We start from the raw sequence: 18735 nt of genomic DNA on the forward strand, positions 1-18735 counted from the left end.
GAAATGAAAGAAAACACTTTGACAGCCATAAAATAATAATTTTACACCAATAAGGTGAATCCCAAAGTGCTAAAAAGGGAAACTTGTGAAGTACATCCTTAAAATATCTGAGGAGGCTCTGGCGTCCTTAAGACTGTTTGAGTCCAGCCGCTGTCTGTGAGTGGTGCATGCTGTGGAGTCTTGCGTCCTTCCACAATGGCTCCTCTCCTTCGTTCTCAGGTTTCTGCTGTCAGTAAGAACACTACACTTGGACGCCATCTTCCTGTGTTTGTGTTTCCATCCCGGATCCTCTCCAGTCCTCGGCCTCCTTCCTTCCACTTAGCGTGCAGTCTCATGGTCCTGGTGTAAAACCCTCCACTCATGGTAAGGAGCTTCCTTGTCTTGATATCAGTGGCTCCTCATTGATCCAGTTAAAACAGGGTTTTCTTGGTATTAGAGAACTTTACACTCCTAACTTTGTGATGAGTGAATGTTTGGATAACATTTAAGATTCATTTTCATTCTCTACAGCATCCCAACCTTTTGTTAGACTCGATGCACCACACAGAAATTCAATGAATCCTAACGTAATAAAGACTCTGAGCATTTTACTTCAAATCAACTTGTTTAATTATTCACAACCAAAACAAGAAAGAAAACATTGTTTCTCTTTTTCCATCTACATCATCAGTAATATAGAATTCCTCCAGATCAGAACCATTAAATCAATCTGATATTTCCCTCCAGAATATTAATGCTAACTATATTAAGACATCTGCCTTGTGCTTTTTCTAAAACACTGTAAAACTATTATTATTATTGTTGTCATTCTTCCTAACAACACTGAAGTCCTCAGGACAAAGCCACCACCACCATCATCATGTCTTCATTGTATATGAAAGCTCGTCATGCTCGGGGTATTGCAGCATCTCTATGTGAAGCAGTCACCTACTCGTGTTCACGTAAAACCAACTGAAACCAGTGAGACATCTGTTGTGTGTGTGTGTGTGTGTGTGTGTGTGTGTGTGTGTGTGTGCGCAGTAAGACCCCACAGGTAACACAAGAGGGCGACGTTAGCACCAAGAGAGGTGCAGCATCGGGACGTCAGCTCTCATCCAATCAGACGGCGCCAGTCTGTCAGCTGGTGCCACTGTGTGGACGTCTGAGGTACTGAGAGCTGGGTTCAGGTGAGCCATCACATGCACTCTGTGTCAGCTACAGCCCATATTTACCTATGAGGAGTAAGGCACCCTTTATAAAAGACAAATTCACCTAATGCTGAAATATTTGTTTATATGTTAGTTTCTATCAAGCATTTAATAAATTCAGAGTTCGCAGTAATCTTAAAACCAGGAAAAACAGTGAACTGCCAATTCCATCTACTACTGCCATGAAACATTTAAAACACATTTCCAGTCACTGCCCTCGGGGTACATGGTTCCCTGCAGAGGAGCTAATGCTGGTCTCTTTCCTTCAGTGTCTTTGCTCTGTGACAGACATCAGCATGGTGAGCGAGCTGTTTATAAAGAGAACCTTACTGCCATGGGTTAGTGCTCTGTGGCTAGTAACAGACAGGGCAGGTCACAGTTACACTCAACAGCTGACTGTACCTGTGCCTCACAGTGTTTTCTATGTGCAGATGGTATACGAGTGACAGTTTCACCAGACTCCCTCCTTTTTGTTCAGAACAGCAAACCTTCCATCTTTGTTTCCAGCAGACCTTACAGCAAGTCTGATGCTCGTCTCTGTGGTGGAGCATGTTCTCCTTCACCACAGCGAGCCGTTTTATATTTCTGCTTTCTTTCTGACAGTCAGCCGTCCATCACAGGCTCTTTCAGACAGGCGGAGGACCGAGGTTGGTTATACTAACCTGGTTAAATAAAAAATAAATGACCTCTCCAAACACCATAGAAACCTCTGTGTCACTGAGTGTACAGTGACTGCTCCAGACTTAAGAGTGTTTGCTGACTGACTGAACACAGCACCTGCTACTGCCACTGTAAAAGCCTTTGTGCTAGCAGTCTTAGCGACAGCTCTTAAACCAGGAAGAATGAACAGTGATCTTTGACCTTGGCAGGGAAGTCAGCTGATATCCAACTTCTTCTAAATCATGTGACATCTGAAGAAGCGTGGCTCACACTGGCTACTACGGTAATGACTGAATGTATCCGCACAGTGCTCGCCCTAGCATTAGCCAGCTCTCAGCTGAAGCCTGCACAGCCTGTCTTGAGGTACTGACTGCACAGGTCCGGCCTGCAGCTATGATGCAGATTTACTGTGTTTTGATTAACAGCTGCATCTCGATTAAATAATCCAGCAGGTTCAACTTTGCTCTAAAAGGAAATCTTTAAGTCTCTGACATGCACTGAAACAAAAAGGATTTCTGCATACTGCTCTCCGCTGCACAACCACACTGGGATTCCTCCCCCTCTTTAACAGCATCATCATCATCACTCAGTCGCCTAAACTCTGAGCTCGCTTCACTAATGCAGCTTTCTGGAGCGTTAATAGCGGTGCAGTGTTTCTGAGTCCCAGATCACTTTAGATTCAGTTCAATCACTTCGAGGGACATAAGGTACAGCTCGTCACCAAAGAAATGTGAGATTTACGCGTTTGTCTGTCACAATATTGGCACTTCAGTTTAAAAATACACACATACTAAATTCCCTTCAACACCTCCACCTCACCTACGATGGTCTACAGCGCCAAAGTGTTTGAAGCCAGCAGGCACACGTACACAAAGCTCGACTTTGGAGAGCCTCCACGGACCAATCAGAGAGGTGCAGGGAGTGCACAGCAACATGAGTGACACCAACTAATCCCTTTGTGTCAGCTTCTCCATGATAAGACATGCTTATAAGGAAATTAAGAGTGTGACCGTTAGTCTCCTGTTAGTGACCGTTCTGACAAGCGACCCTTCCTGGGTTTCCCTTTCAATTACTTATTGGAACAAAAACAAAACAAAGGATCATGAAGATGTGCGGAGAAAACCAGAAACCTGCGTACAGTGTCGGTTCTCCAGCTAGTGCTGCACAAACCAGCCCTGTGAGTCATCTCCAGCTAGGCTTCCACTCACAGAAACAGACATGTTTGTTGACTGTACAGAAAAGTAGGAAAGGACATCACAGTCGGGATCAGGAATCTGAAGAATTTTCCCAAGTCTGCCTGTTTCCTCTTCAAGTGTTTTAAGCAGGGCTGAAAGGAGAAGACGCTGACACAGCTGCAGCTGGGGACGTCACAGCACCAATGTTTACAGTAGCTTCCATACCAAATGCTGTACATGTACTGTGACCTGAAAATACACTTGGTATTTTCTATGTAGTGTACTGTAGGGAACACACTGTGGGCTCTTGTTTTAAAGGGGCAGTGCACACTGAGCAGTGCTCTCGTCTGTCCTTACAAACACTGCTGCTGCTGTCGAGATAGTCACCGGGTGTTTTTACTTGGGTATCTAGAATGCTACTGGCATTGGTGTGCACTACTACAAACGTAGTACTGTGACATCTCTTGCTGCAGTTTGCTTCCTCTGTCAAACACTAATGAAAGGAAGAGGAATGAAAGCAGTGTCATCAGCAGAAGTTTCTTTGGTTAAAGGAAACAAAGTGGCCGCATTCACATTCGCCTACAACTGGAAGAGCTGAATATCCGGGCAGCTACAGATAAGAATATGGGAACTTCAGACCCTGCGCTTTAACTTCATGTAAGAATCTTACTGTGTACCGGCCTTCTCCGTTTTAAGGGCATCGTTTGAGCCCAGAGGTCATCAAAGCAGAACATAAAGCTTCCATATCTCGTCGGTGCTCACAGAAAGCAATGTGAACCACACAGATTATGGCAGGGGATGGGGACACTGTCAGAGTGTGATTCTTGCCATGTATTTGTCATAAGGGGGAGTGCACTTGTGTCTATAAGGACTTTCTGATTGCCAAACAGCAACACACACACACTAATGACACGGAAGAGGAGGGAGGAGACAACGATGTGCAGAAGGAAGAAGGTGAGTGAACCAGAGACAGTGTTTGAACACTTAAACACAAACGCAACAACCTGAGACCAGAGTGGGGGGAGTTAGTGGGTCGACAAAGGAAGGGCAAAGAAATAAACAGAGACAGACTGATATTAGAGAAATAGTGCAACAAAGTAAAGCGAGAGACCTTTTGAGTCTGGGAGCATCGGAGAAAGGACAGGGAGAGGAGGATTAGGGCAAGGAGAGCAGGAGTGAGGGAAGAGAAAATGGTGAGACAGCAAAGGAGGAAAGATTTAAGAAGAAGAGAGACAGTGGAGCAGTAGTGCTTTCAGGAGTACGGCTGTGGAACTCCATATCCCGGTCTGTACATGGGTCTCCCTGGTGCTGACTGAGAATTGGAATAGGCAGGCCCGGATGGGTAGCTGTAGCCCCCGTAGCTGTAGGAGGCCGGGTAGGGCGCAGGGCCACTCTGAGTGTGGCTCGGGGTGTACTGGCCAAATGCTGAGCCCGGATGTGGCGAAGGAAAGGAGGGCTGGGCCGGGTAAGGGCAGCTGGCCGAAGCTGGAGGCCCAAAAGGGGGGCTAGGGCCAGAGTAGCTCCCTGCCGGAGGGAAAGGTGAAGTGGGACCTGGGTAAGGAGGGAACTGTGACGGGGCATTGGCTGGAACAGAACCTGCTGCTGCCACTACAGCAGGAGGAGTAGGGCCCGACACGGGATATGGACTGTAGGGGAGCCCAGAGGAGCCTCCTGCAGACGCGGACACAGGCTGAGAGGCGTTCTGAGGTTTGGAACTCGGCTGCTGTTGGTTCGTCGTCGTTGCTGTTGTCGTCTGTTGATCCCACGGTGACAGCGGGGTAGCAGAGTCCTCTTTCAGGCATGCTGACGACGTCATGGCGGTGGTATTGCCCTCGCTCCGCTGTCGCAGGATTTCTTGGAGTTTCTCTATCCGTACGCGTCTTTTGTGAGCGAGTGAGCGTAGGGAGAGGAATCGGTCGAGGAAGGAGTCCAGTGGAAGAGATCCCTCCAGAAACTCATCTGCTAGAGCCTGCGGAACGAGACAGGTAAGACGAATGAGCGATGCTTACTGCTGAGCAGGTCTCAAACTACCTCTAAGGTCAAATAACTTATAGGAGCCACAGACTAATGATGTGGGCTGTGGGGTGGGACCCACTGCTTCACAACCTGCACATCTAAACTCCATTTAGTGAGAATGTGACGGCACCCTGAAAACAAGCCCAAAGCCGGCCACAGCCCAGATAAACAGCAGCCGCTGTTAAAGGAAGTGCAAAATCCTTCAAAGTAAAAGCATTTCTAGTTCGGATAGGTCTGCACTGCTGAGCTGCCCAACTAGATAACACAGTGTGCCCAGGGGCGCACTTAGTCCAGCTAGTCTTTAGTTGAATTTCCTGATGAATGAAGCAACTAATCCAAAACACAGCACAGAGACACAAGCTGTTCAAACAACACCACAGGTCTCCACTAGGGTTGGGCAATTGGATGAATATATCGACTATCGCCGATAGGCTGAGCCCATTGGCAATCGTTTTCACACGGACGACTTATGTATTTATTTGCCCATGAGTAGGCTTGCTAATAATGATGGAGCTAATAGAAGCAGTCAACAGAAAAAAAAATAATAATAGCGCTGTTTTAACAGCACCCTCTTTCATCTGTCAGCAAATGCCCACTCCTCAGAGTGCGCCCAAATGCTTGTTGGAGCTGCAGAAGCTGGTGATAGCCCAGCATACTCCGCTGGATGGTGGACACGTACATGCTCATGCAAGTTAGTCATGTTTCAGTACTTTGCTCACACTATATGTCTGCACAAGTGACACACCGCTTTGGTTACATCCTTAGGTTTACCCTTTTCATCCCAAATTGGTGATTTTATATTTTTTTATTGCTGTCAGCGTTAATGCGCTGTCATCACGACAAACGCGATTGTATGACAGACTGAGTCAAAATCCCTGAAATGTCTCTGTCAACGCATTTCGGGCAGATTGTCCAAAGTTTGTTCATTCTGCACTCCAGATTTTAATCGCGTTAATCATGATGACCGCGTTAATGCAGCGTTAACGCTGACGGCCCTAATTGTTTTTGGAAATTAGTTCGTCCATGTTTGGACTTCTGTGTCGTAAACACGCAAATCAGTCCGTGCATATTTACATTGCTGCGCCCATCAAAAAGTCTGTGCATGCGTGAATATATCACCCATCGTCGATTATTGGACTGACGATTGTCGGTTGGAAAATTTTTACATATCGCCCAACCCTAGTCTCCACCATCCTACCACAAACAGGTGGGTCACATATTTACAGGCATCAGGAGGAGGAGCAGAGATCATGTCGCACACAGTCATCAGGAGGTCACGTGGACCCTCACACTCGCTGCCTGATGGTGACGTTTACGTCATTCACATCTGACTGGAGCATAGTGAGCTCTTGGGAAGTATAATCCCAGCTCACCCATCCATTGCTGCTTATCACGGGCTGGGTACCAGAGGCAGCAGCTCAGATGCCCATCCCTCCAGCTCTTCCATGAGGACAACAAAGTGTTCCCAAGCCAGCTGTAGTCTGATCACTTCAGTGAAAGCTGACCACATCCTGACGCCTGTGGCTGTAGCTCAGCTGGCAGAGCAGGTCACCTCCTAAACAGACTAACTAACTTTATACTGGCGTAGATGTTCACAGGCTGAGACCTTCTGAACCAAAGACATCATCTGATGGTGATATGTGTGATTCCAAAACCTGCATTTATGTGTCAGCATTAATTGGCTCTTCACTCGGGAGCAAATCACCGTACCATGTGCACTAATGCACAGCCCATCATAGATGCAGAATGCATTGTGTAATGATATCAGACCAGGTGGTCTATCTGTTCCATCTCAGAGACGGTGGAATCAAAAATCATTCTGATTGGTCAGACCACAGAACAGTTCAGTCCATCTGAAACAGCCTCAAAAATCCAAGTTAAAACTCATCAATGTTTCATCAAGTGGTACATGCATTAGTGGGTGAAGCAGGAAACGCTGTTCCTGAGCCCACACACTGACTTCCACCACACTGTCATGTCTGCATGCATGCAGAAACTCATAAGAAACAACACATCCCATCTTCAGGAAACTCTTTAATCTATTCGTGATCGTCGTCGTTTAGAACTGAACTTTAAACTGTTGCCTTTCGTTCATATTACCTGAACATGCTGACCCCACGTTAAAAACATCGAAGCGTCTGCCTGTACGTTAAATGATGCACCTGCAACATGTTTGACAGTCCATCACTGACCTCTGACTCTTCTTCTGTTTTGCTGCCCTCTGTCTGTAGTCTTGAGAACAGTGCTTCTGGAGACACCTGACCTGCCATGCCATCTGAGGAGAGCAAGAGTTAGAAAGAGACTGAGTATGAGCCTGGGCGTGTCTGATGATGGAAGCATTAAATCCTCAGACTGATGAGAGCTGTGGAGTCACATTATTATAATGGTGAGAGATTAAAAACAAAGGCAAACTGAGAGGCATGCTGGGAAATTCCCACCTGTGTGTCCCACAAATAGACTTTACCTGGGTGGGCTGCACAGGTACAAGTCCACCTGTTAAGGACAGAGATTCTGCAGGCTGTTTCCAAACAAACATTCAATAACAGTGCTGAAGTGCACACTTTCAGCTTTGAATCAAGAGGGTTTATACAAATTCTGAATGAACCATTTTACACACAGTGCCTCGCTCACTCTGGCTCGGTGGCTGTACACAGACTCAATACTAAAGAGGTACCATGGACTGGACATGGTCCCCTCATGTATTGATCCATCTATCTGACAGCTCCTGCACAGCACTGTGCAGGTGGAGGAAGAACTACGACTCACTACAACACTGCACATTCATCTGGTGCCAGTTTATTAGGATTTGTATGTATTCGGCACATATAGACTGCTTTGCCCTTGACTCAGCTCTCTGAAACTGGCGCTCCCTGCTGTTTTTGATTGGCTTTTTTAAACACAGACACAGATAACCATGTACTGTCACACAATGAGCCACTTTCAAATCACCAGTTAGCCTCCCAAGCAGGTTTTTCATCAGGTTCAAACTGGGAACCCTTCTTCACTGAGGTGATTGTTTATTACTGACTCACTCATGTAACTGCATCTGACTACACTATCAGGTCCATAAGGTTTGTCCCACCCGGTCTTAGTTTAGCCCATGGTACATGGTCTGTCGTTTATAAGGTGTTTTTCACTCTCACCTAACACTTCAAGGACATTTGAACTTTGAGCTGCATCCATGGACACATTTTAACACCCTCACATGCAAACGTAGATGGATGCATGAAAGAGTACCTGGGGTATCTTCTCCAAAGGCACTTCAAACATACGGATGCAGGAGAGAAATGCATCAATAATAAAATCCTGAGTGACATAAAGCAAGGCTTTTAGGGGCCACGGTGAAGAATGGGTCCAGTCCCCACACTGTGTGTACTACTACTACACCCAGGGCCCTGTCACTGCCAGCCTCCTACTAGGAGCACCTGTGGAATAAATGCGAAAATCTTAGGTGATTTTCAGAAAAGCTGACCTCTGATTTTGAGAGTCAAGGTCACCGGGATTCAGAGTCATCTGAGACTTTAATTTTAGTAGATGTCAAACTCATTTTACATTATCACCTGACCCTGACCAGTGACACTCCACTTTGTGTGTTTAACTACACATTAAACGATAGAGAAACACTGCTGTAGTAAATGATGCACGACTCTGAAATTGTCAGAAATAAATGTGTAAAATGACACCAAGTGTACCTATGTAAAAAAAAAAAAAAGAGAGAGAAATCCTATAACAGACTGAAAAATAGGAACAGTTTGACAACCACACCCCATCAGATGAAAAACAAAAACAGAGAAACACTTCTCAGTGACACTATAGGTCACTTACTAACCAGAAGATTGGTGGTTCGATCCCTGCCTCCTCCAGTCTGCATGCCAAGATACTCAACCAGGTTCAAGTTCATCCATCAGAGTGTGAATGTGTGTGAATGTGTGTGAATGTTGTATTAAGAGCTCCGAGAGAGGAGAAAAGTGCTGTACATGAATCAGTCCATTTCCCATTTTAGACATTTAAAGTCAACTTCCAAAAAGACAAATCTACTTTAACTTTTTTTGACAATCATTGTGGCTTTTATGTGTTCATCAGAAGTGATGAAAACTTACTCAGTGACACAGTGAGTCAGGTGTAGTCACTAGTGTGCACAGTGTTCATCCCTCCCCCTACCTTTCAGGGAGCAGTGCTGTCTATAGGTTTCTCTGACTGCCTCTAGTTGAGAATATCTCTCCACCAGCAGCTCCTTCTGTGACTCCAAGCGAGGCTTCATATCCAGGTTTTGCTCAGCCAGGCTGCGATTTGATGCCAAAGCCATTTCTCTCTCCAGCTGGATGTTCTGGATCTGAAACAACAGCATGTAATGCAATGGGAATTATAACTTTAAGTGTTGGCATCAAACACATGTCTATGTAAATCCTTCAGTGTGTCTGCATTACCACATATACAAGTACTGAAATGTGGCATTAAGTAAGACTCAGCAGTCTTCTTTAAAAGACCGAACAATGGACTGACTTGGTGGAAGGATGTCAGCAGATTATCCTCGTGTAGAATATAGAGTCATATCAAAAGTACTACTGCAACCACAGTGACTAACACAGGAGCCTCGTGTGTGCTGGAAATGGGCCGGATGCTCCATCTTGTTCTTGGCTTGTAAAATAACTGCAGTAAATAAGTTTGTTAGGCTGACATAAGTCTGTGCGTTTCCTGTTCCTGTACTGTGTGGCAGAGTACGCATCACAGCCGAGCACAGAGAGGTGTACAGCTGAGAGATATCTTTACAGTTTCAACACGAGCCTGTGTATTTGTGTGTACAGCCCTGTGATGTGAAACACCTGAACAACTTTCCTAATGCTGCGTTCAGTAAAGTCCAGACCAGGATCCAGCCCTGGTCTGGACTTTGGTGGGATCAGGTGGACGGGACAGCTCTGCTGCCCTGACCCGTCTGCTCTCTGCACAGCTTACCAGTTTTATCTGACTGCTGTTTTTCATGCGTTAGTATATAATGTTTATTATTTTGTGACGCACAGCTATGGGGACATTATTTCCATGATTACGACCCAAAAACATCACTCGACTTTCACAACAGTCTTAATATGAGACGACTAGAACTCAAAGGAAACTGTGTCACAGTGTCATTATTTACTGACTCAATACTACACATTCGTCAGTGGAAAACTTCTGTTGGCCTCTGGGATTAACAGCATGTTTGAAAGTGTCTCTGGAGTCAGGCTGGCATAAAGTGTTGTCCAAAAAGCCTTCGCCTCATTTCTTTCCATTTTGCTTCCACGCAGTCAGACGTGTCATTTTCAAAGTGAGCAACAGTTCTCAGGCTTTTCTTTGGACACTGGCTCTTTTCAGTACTTGTACCTGATCATGTTCAGAGGAATGTTATTTTGTTTGTTAAGCCACCTAACTCTGACCTATAAATCACTCAAGCATAAAAATCGCCTAACTCAAGGGATGAACCAGTATTGTGTCTGCACATAACAGGCAGCTTAGTAAAGTTATAAATGACATCTTCAGGCACTTTGTTGCTAGCAGCATGCTGCAAAGCACGCCATTTGTTCCCATTTCTCCCAGTTGAAGTTATGAAAACGTAACACAGTCTGACAACTGACAAAGTGATTCTCTACAAGCTTTAACCTGAAAACCTGCTATATCTTGGCGTGCACTCAGTCCTTAAAAATCTGATTAAACTGGATGACAAATGAAGAAATGGCAGATAAACCACTGAGACTGTTCTGCACGTGTTCCTCTCACAGGTGACTGTGCTGTCTCTCTTCACCTTGAGCAGCTCAGGTTTCTGCAAGCTTGTGTCAAATCAGCAGTTGAAAGTCAGTATCTAACCTAATGATTTCAGGAGATTTGCCATCATCAGAACACTTTCACCAAAAACAAAAACACCTGAAGTATTCTGGTCTCAGTTTGACCCAGCTCAGAGACAAGGGGACATGAGTCAGTCGTTTGAAATAGGAGGTGATGAAGAACAGGAAGTTCCTACGTACAACTCAACTCTACAATTTTGCATAACTGCAAACAAAGCAAAGGTTACAGGGACATAGGCAAATCCCTATTTGCTCACTTCTAGGACAATTATAACAACTCCTAACTTTATCATTTTGAAGAAGAAAAATATCACACAACTACTGAACATTGTTTTTAAAACTAAAATCCTTCCCACTGACCGCCTAGTCTTTATCACTTTTCACTGAGCTGATGTAACCTTGGCAGGAAGACCATAACTTTATAGACAGTTTGAGATTTAAATTAGAAACCAGTTGTAGGGTCACTGCAATGCCACATAATCAAATTCCTGAATTCTCATTAAGGGAATTTAATCCGCCTTTCGACAAAGGGGTTAGAAGAAGAAGCACTAGTTTCACCTCATCGGACTCCAGAGCCATCGATTCCACCCTCTCCGGGCTGTCCAGGAGCTCCTGTAGCTCTGATTGGCTGAGGTCCTGAAGCTTCTCCATTTGATTTGCCAGGATGGCTGTCCAACATAAACAAATCAGGAAAGAGACATTAAAAACGCTCTTTAGAGACAGAAAGTTGACATATACAGTCTCTGAGCAGCGATGAGCCGCTCACACAGCTCTGTGAGCCAGCTCGGAAAATCAAGAAGACACTAACCACGTCCCTCGCTGCTGCTCCCTAAAGAAAGTCACCACGATGTAGGCGATATATGGAAACTGTACTTAGTTATTTTCCCGCAATATGCCATTAGACAAATTATAATACAACAAATTAGCCAATGACGGCTAACAGCTAGCTAGCATAATAAAAGCGCATATGGAGGCAAGTGACTGTAGGCCCCAAAACACAACAAGCTGTCCGGGCGCACAGTGAAGCAGGAACACGGGTGAAAATGAACCGGTACTTACACGACGCTAGCAAACCAATTTCAGTGCGGCACAGAGTGGCGGTGACATCCAACAGCACCTATTTATTCCCACTGACAGGTGACGTGACACGTCCTCAGGATCTGTAATCTGCCCCGGCTCGATCCACAAACACAAACACCAACCGCTTTGTTTCCGACGCCCTTTGGCCGCAAAGCTATCTACTGCTAATCGGCCGACGTCCAACCTCACCTGACGGCTCGGCGCTAAGCGATACGATGACAACAGTCGCTATGATCGCAATGTCAGGCACTCAGCTACCGTCAACTTCGAAGGAAGCTCAGCGATTTGGTACTCAAAACCGGAGCTAAGAGTCACCCCCTCAGTCCTGGCGACGACTGTCAAACGTCGGTGTCTTCCGAAGATGCCTACTTTAATAAACACTCGACTACAGTCGACAAAATGCTAGAATGGAGGAAGAATTTCGCTAAAAATAGGAAAGTTTCACTCCACACTGACAGAAACCGCCGCCATTTTTGGAAGCCTACACGAATTGCGGGTGGTATTCGGAGAAATCCCAAATATTCTGAATACAGCACTTGTGAACTTTAACAACATCGAAGTTTGTATTTATAAATGCTTCCCGATAATTATCATTTGTGGGCACACTTGGGTGTAATTATTTTAACTGTGTCCGTTTTCCCTAGTGTGTCCCCCATAAGGCAGGGTAATGGTACAGTCCGGTGCTCAGCTGATATAAGGGAAACCCCTGTGTGACGGTAATGTTCCGTCCTCTGCTGTGATCTCCACTTTCCACAGCGGCAAAAACACCACCAAATCCATAAAAGCGAGCTCTCACATATTTGACTCATATCGCATACGAGTTTGTGAGCAGTAATAGCTATATTATTAATACTAATAATAGCCTATTGTAGTATTTTTTCGAGACTTGTCTTCAAATGTTATGTTTTCCTAACTTGTCTGTTGACGACAGCACAGGTGTGTTGTTGATGTCATGGTGTTCCAGGATCAGATGCAGATTTGTCATTAACAGACTAAATAAGACTGTCGTTGCTGCGGTAGAAACTAGATGCACAAATCACTGATGCAGATTTAAAACACACTTTAACTGAAACATAGTTCCAACTGTTCTTATAATGCGGGGGCATTGCTGTGATTTATAAAGTGTCTGCTTATTTTTTACTTGTTCTCTAAATAGCGTCTAAAACGTGCGTCTTAAATCACCGGAGATTATTAGCTCATTTTAACCTTCCGAGCCACGAGGCTAGAATCCCAACTAGAATCATAGCTAGCTACCTGTGATAATGGGAAGCTGCATTCATGTTAACTGGGCATTGCATTGTGATTGTTACCGGGCACAGTGTTGTGGGGAGAGTGGAGTAAGATTTTTTATGCATAGTGGTTCCAGATAAGGCAGCAGTTTATTTGTCAGCGTCTAATCAAATGATTTCAGGAATCATCCGAAGGCCTTTACAAAAAAACAAAAACACAAATGTTCTTGTGACCCAGTTTGTCCCAGCTTATGGAGGTGACACATGTTGCACCACCAAACTGACCGTCTAACTGAATCTGATTCAAAGCCACGAGAAATGTTAAAGCTAGATTTTTCAAAGTTAAATTAATTTCTTTTGTTTTCCTTTTTGCATATTTCTTTTCTTACAGCAAACCTTTACAGATGTAAAGGAAAAGACTATTAGTGCTTGTGCAGCCGAACTGCTAATCCCTGGGTAACTTCAGAAGATCAAGCCATTTCCAACATAATGGATTAAAGTAAAAATTCATCCATGTTTTAACAGCCTATCTAATATGTGGTTATGAAAGTGCACACATAAAGCTGTAAAAGTAAAATATAAATTAGTAAACACTAAATGTTTACTCTCCAACTTGGCTACAGGAATACATGCAGGAAAATTCTAGTTAATAATAATAATAATGGATTGCATTTATATAGCGCTTTTCGAGAACCTCAAAGCATGGTACAAATTCCACTATTCATTCACTCTCACATTCACACACTGGTGGAGGCAGCTACAGTTGTAGCCACAGCTGCCCTGGGGCAGACTGACAGCAGCAAGGCTGCCATATCGCACCATCGGCCATCACCAGTAGGCGGTAGGTGATGTCCAAGGACACAACAACCAAGGCTATCCAAGCTGGGGCTCGAACCGGCAACCTTCCGATTACAAGACGAACTGCCAACTCTTGAGCCACGATCGCCCCTAACAGGAAACATAACACAGAGACACGGACTTGACAAGGACTTGTCAATGTAAAGCGTAAATATGAAGGATTTCTCTCTATTATTTTATGTGTACTTTTCTGCAGAGAATAAAAGCTACTGTGACATCATCTATTAGTCCTGTTTTAAGGGTAGGATGTGACGAAGAGGGCGGGTCTGACTGTGAAACTGTTTGCCCATTTCCTGATGACTCGTCAATCATAAATCCTCAGTCTAGATTAGATTAGATTAGATGAAACTTTATTAATCCCTCGGGTGGGTTCCTCCGGGAAATTCAGTCTGTGTAATATAATGTAATATATTCCTCCATTGTGAAACATAGTATCAGTACAGAATGCAGGTTTAGGAGCTTTGTATTTTTGCACCCAGAAGCTATTGCAATGGTTTTGATTTATAGGTTTTTTTGTTTGTTTCCTTTGGTGTAGAAGTCATATCCTTTAACCCTTAAAGCTCTATCTAACCATCTCTGTTTTATTTATTTTACTTTATTATTCACATTATTATCTGTGCCCTGTGACTGTCCAGGCAAAGAAGAAGGCCAAGCCACCTCAGACCACAACCCCCAGGAGAGCAGGCCAGCAACCATCCAAAACGAGCAACGACGAGTGGGGAATGGTAGGAGGGGAGTCCCCACCCCCACCCTCAATGACAGTTTCTCACAGGGACCAAGGCTCAGCGAGCCCCAGACCCAAGTCTAGCTACACACACAGACACACATCCACCACACCCTCTGATTTGCCTGGGTCATCGACCCAGAGTTTTCAGTTTTGTGTTATTTATAAACTTTGATTTTGATATTATTTATCATTTCTAGTGTTTTGGTTTCTTTGTTAGTGTTCTGCGTTCTGGTTTCCGTCTGTGTTCCTTAGTTGCTCTGGCTCCCCTGTCTGCTGTATCCCCTTGTCAAGTCCACGTCTCTGTGTTATGTTTCCTGTTTTACTTGAAGTCCGTGGGCGTTTATCAATATGCGTACTTGTGCGTACTTGCGTTCTCGTGTACTCGTGATACGTCATCAGTCGGAGACCAAGTACTGTTCCAATTGGCACGCATCACGCCGAGAACGCGAAAAAGTCCCGGATGTGTTCTCGATCCGCCCATTTTATCGAGCATGCATCGGTGTAGACTTGGGACAGCTATATATCCCAGAATGCATTTCGTCCAAAACTCAACAGCGGACTCCCGGCACATCGCCCCCGCTCGCGGTCTTCTCACTACTGAGGTTAAAGAAACCCCAGCAGCTGTCTATAGTATTGAGTGTCCACTAGAATAGAAATAAAAGCGTTCTAACATCTCACCTGCTTGTTTTTATTAAGGTATGTACACGTATGTACATGTACACTATTTTTATTAATAGAGGTTTCACTACTGAGGTTAAAAATGATATATAAGTCACGTAGATCACTTCTAAATGTTAATGTTTGGTTTATTTCAGTGTGTTATTTGTTCCTGAGTAAACCGGTTTGGCTGTGATTAAAGGTAAGCTTCATAACATGTTACTTACAGTTACATTAAGAGGGGACGGCAGTAAAACTCCGGACCTGTGACATCATCACGCACGCTGGTGTTCGACTGTACAAATCACGAGTCCGTGCTCGCGTTTGAGAATTGAGAAACGCCAACGAGTCCGTGCTCGCGTTTCGGCGGTACGCACTCCCGTGCGTGCTCGGCGAGTACGTGCTCACCGAGCACGCGAGTACGTACTCGCGTACTTGGGCATTGATAAACGGCCCGTGTCTCAGGTTATTGTATCAGGTTTTGCTTCCCCTGTCTCGTTAGCACTGATTTGCCCCAGCTGTGTTTCCCTTCTGTCTCTCATTCACTGATTGCTCCTCTGTGTATTTAATCCCTGTGTTGTGCTCTGTCCGTGTTGTGATCTAACTTCACTCCGTACTGTGTGTTCTGCCTGCTAGTCTGCCTGTTTAGTTTTTGGTATTTTTTTTAGTTTATTTCATTCCATTTATTTATTTATTTATAAAGCACATTTAATAACAACAGGGAGTTGACCAAAGTGCTGTACAAAATAACAATTAAACAATGACATTAACATCAACAACAGGTAAGAAAACTAAAAGAAAATTAGGATAAAAGAATTGGTAACTCTCATGCAGTATCAAAAGCCAAAGTAAAAAAATGTGTTTTAAGATAAGATTTAAAAAGAGTAACAGTTGGGGCCTTTCTAATGTGGAGAGGTAGATCATTCCACATTTTCGGTGCCACAACCGCAAATGCCCGATCTCCTCTATGAACCATCCTAGACTTATGTAAGCTAAGGAGTAAATGATCACTTGATCGAAGGGCTCTAGAAGGCGTATAAAGCTGCAAAAGGTCAGACAATGAGTGAAAGCAGATGTTATGCTTCTTAAAGATTAGGCCTAGGGGTAACATATAGATTGAAAAAAGAATTGGGCCTAATACAGAACCCCGCGGGACACCACAAGTAAAAGGAGTTGGGGAAGAAATAAAATCATCAAGGCTCACGGAAAAAGTCCTCTCGGAGAGGTAAGACCTAAACCATTCCAAGGGGATACCTTTGATACCACATTGCTCCAAACAGGAGATCAGAATGCTGTGGTCAACAGTATCAAAGGCTGCAGTTAAGTCTAGGAGCAAGAGCACAGCTGAGTCTCCTGAGTCAGTGATTAATAAAATATCATTAAGTATTTTTAGGAGGGCAGTTTCTGTGCTGTGGTGGGTTTTGAAGCTTGACTGGAACTTCTCAAAAATATTATCACTATTTAGAAAGGTTTGTAGCTGATCAAATACAATCCTTTCTAGAATTTTTGACAGAAACGGAAGCTTGGAAACAGGTCTAAAATTAGCAAGAACAGAGGAGTTAAGGTTTGGTTTTTTAAGTACTGGCTGCACTACAGCGTGCTTGTATCCAGTTGGTACTACTCCAGAGCTAAGACTACTATTAAAGATAGTTAAAATGTCAGGGCCAACTACCTTAATAATCTTTTTTTAGAAAATGGGTTGGGACTCCATCTGAGGGGCAGGATGATGTCTTTATGCTATTACAAAGATCTTCCACCTGGTTAAGACATACAGGCTCAAACTGGTCAAAAGCAGTTGAGCAGGTATATGTTAATGAGACATTATACAGAGGTAGGGTAGACGCAGATCGAAGCACTTCTATCTTATTAATAAAAAACTGCAAGAATCTATCGCAAGTTTCAGCGGAGCTATCTATATGGAAGGCGGGGGAGGTATTCAAGGCCGAATCAATAATTGAGAAAAGAGTTCAGGGATTATTAGAGTTGTTCTCAATAATGCTTGCGAGAAACTTTTTCAGCTTTTACGATGGCTTGATATCTAGATAGGCTCTCTCTCAGCAGCAGGAAAGAGACTTGTAACTTGTCTCTTTTACATTTTCGTTCAGCCTTCCTGCACTGTCGCCTAGCTGATCGAGTCGACTCGTTTATCCATGGGTCTGAGTAAGTTGTCGATCGCGCTGATTTAAATGGGGCGATCACATCAAGAATAGTCTTGCATTTACTATTAATATTCAATTCCATCTGCTCATTACCATCGCCAAGGGAAGAATTCGACAGTCTTGCAAAGGCAGTGGAAAACTGTTCTGTGGCCGTTGGTTTAAAAACACGATAACGTCGTGTTGAGAATGTAGGTTTAAGATGGCAGTTTAGTTATGGTTTTTAACAATAAAGCTGTTTCAAGTCTACGTCTTGATGCATGCTCAATCATCCAGGTAAGTAAATCTCTAAAAGTTGATTCTGTTCATCTGGACGTTTTCAGTGGGAGAAACGTTTCGTCACTCATCCAAGTGACTTCTTCAGTCTCAGCTGACTGCAGGTTTCCCCAAACCTTATAAACAGTACATTTGCATATTGACTGAAACCAGCCCACTGAAGGAACAATGGGCTGTGAGGTCAGTTCCTACATCATTAATATACAAATTCTCATGACCATTGATCAACAATCACTGACCAAAACCCACTGATCAAAGAACACTGATCAATGGCCATGAGTACCATTCACAGAGAGTTGGGGAATGGCTGCAATCACAGCATTGTAAGATGGTGACAGATGTACCCTTAGGCCCCTCCTCGATTCAGAGATGGTCTTTCCTTTTCACGTAAATGGCCTCCTTGACTCCGGCGCTCAAACCAGCGTTCTTCCCTGTCCAGGATGTGTACATCCTCATCATTGAAAGAGTGTCCACTGGCCTGTAGGTGTAAATAGACTGCAGAGTCCTGGCCTGACGAGGTAGCTCTCCTGTGTTGTGCCATCCGCTTCGCCAGAGGTTGTTTGGTTTCCCCGATGTATAAATCCTGGCACTTAACAGCGTACACTATGTTACTCTGTTTGTGTCGGGGGACCCGATCCTTGGGGTGGACCAATTTTTGGGGCAGCGTGTTTTGGGGTTTAAAAGCCACAGAGACCCGGTGTTTAGAAAAAATGCGTCTCAACTGCTCCGATACTCCTGACACATATGGGATCACTACAGGTTTTCGCCTGCGCAGCGGTTGTCCTTCTCTCCTGGATCGGCTGGAGCTTTCTTTAGATGTCTTCCCAGCTTTGACAAAAGTCCAGCTGGGATAACCACATTTACTCAGGGCCTTCTTGATGTGATGTTCTTCTGCCTC

At 44.3% G+C, this 18735-nt stretch overlaps 1 protein-coding gene across 2 annotated transcripts; it reads right to left on the reverse strand.

The window, feature by feature from the left end:
- Positions 1 to 585: 585 nt before the first annotated feature.
- On the reverse strand, positions 586 to 12521 carry vps37c (VPS37C subunit of ESCRT-I). 2 transcript variants are annotated; one of them, XM_031748397.2, is made up of 5 exons: positions 11914 to 12521; positions 11413 to 11522; positions 9200 to 9371; positions 7231 to 7313; positions 586 to 4991 (listed from the first exon to the last, which is right to left on the reverse strand). In XM_031748397.2, the coding sequence occupies exons 2-5, from the start codon at positions 11503 to 11505 to the stop codon at positions 4275 to 4277; spliced, it is 1065 nt and encodes a 354-aa protein (XP_031604257.1). In that variant the 5' UTR covers positions 11506 to 11522; positions 11914 to 12521; the 3' UTR covers positions 586 to 4274. The 2 variants fall into 2 exon arrangements, with proteins under 2 accessions (XP_031604257.1, XP_031604259.1); XM_031748399.2 differs by lacking the exon at positions 11914 to 12521 and adding an exon at positions 11663 to 11890.
- Between the last annotated feature and the right edge of the window lie 6214 nt (positions 12522 to 18735).

This window comes from Oreochromis aureus, linkage group 6 (genome assembly GCF_013358895.1).
Source record: "Oreochromis aureus strain Israel breed Guangdong linkage group 6, ZZ_aureus, whole genome shotgun sequence".
NCBI classification, from domain to species: Eukaryota; Metazoa; Chordata; class Actinopteri; order Cichliformes; family Cichlidae; genus Oreochromis; species Oreochromis aureus.

Excerpts from the sequence above, each read along its gene's own strand:
- vps37c (XM_031748397.2), bottom strand. The coding sequence starts at position 11,505 with ATGGAGAAGCTTCAGGACCTCAGCCAATCAGAGCTACAGGAGCTCCTG. Across the intron at positions 9,372-11,412 it reads TGGCTCTGGAGTCCGATGAG|ATCCAGAACATCCAGCTGGA; the intron begins GTGAAACTAGTG and ends CTGTTGTTTCAG. Across the intron at positions 4,992-7,230 it reads AAACAGAAGAAGAGTCAGAG|GCTCTAGCAGATGAGTTTCT; the intron begins GTCAGTGATGGA and ends CTCGTTCCGCAG.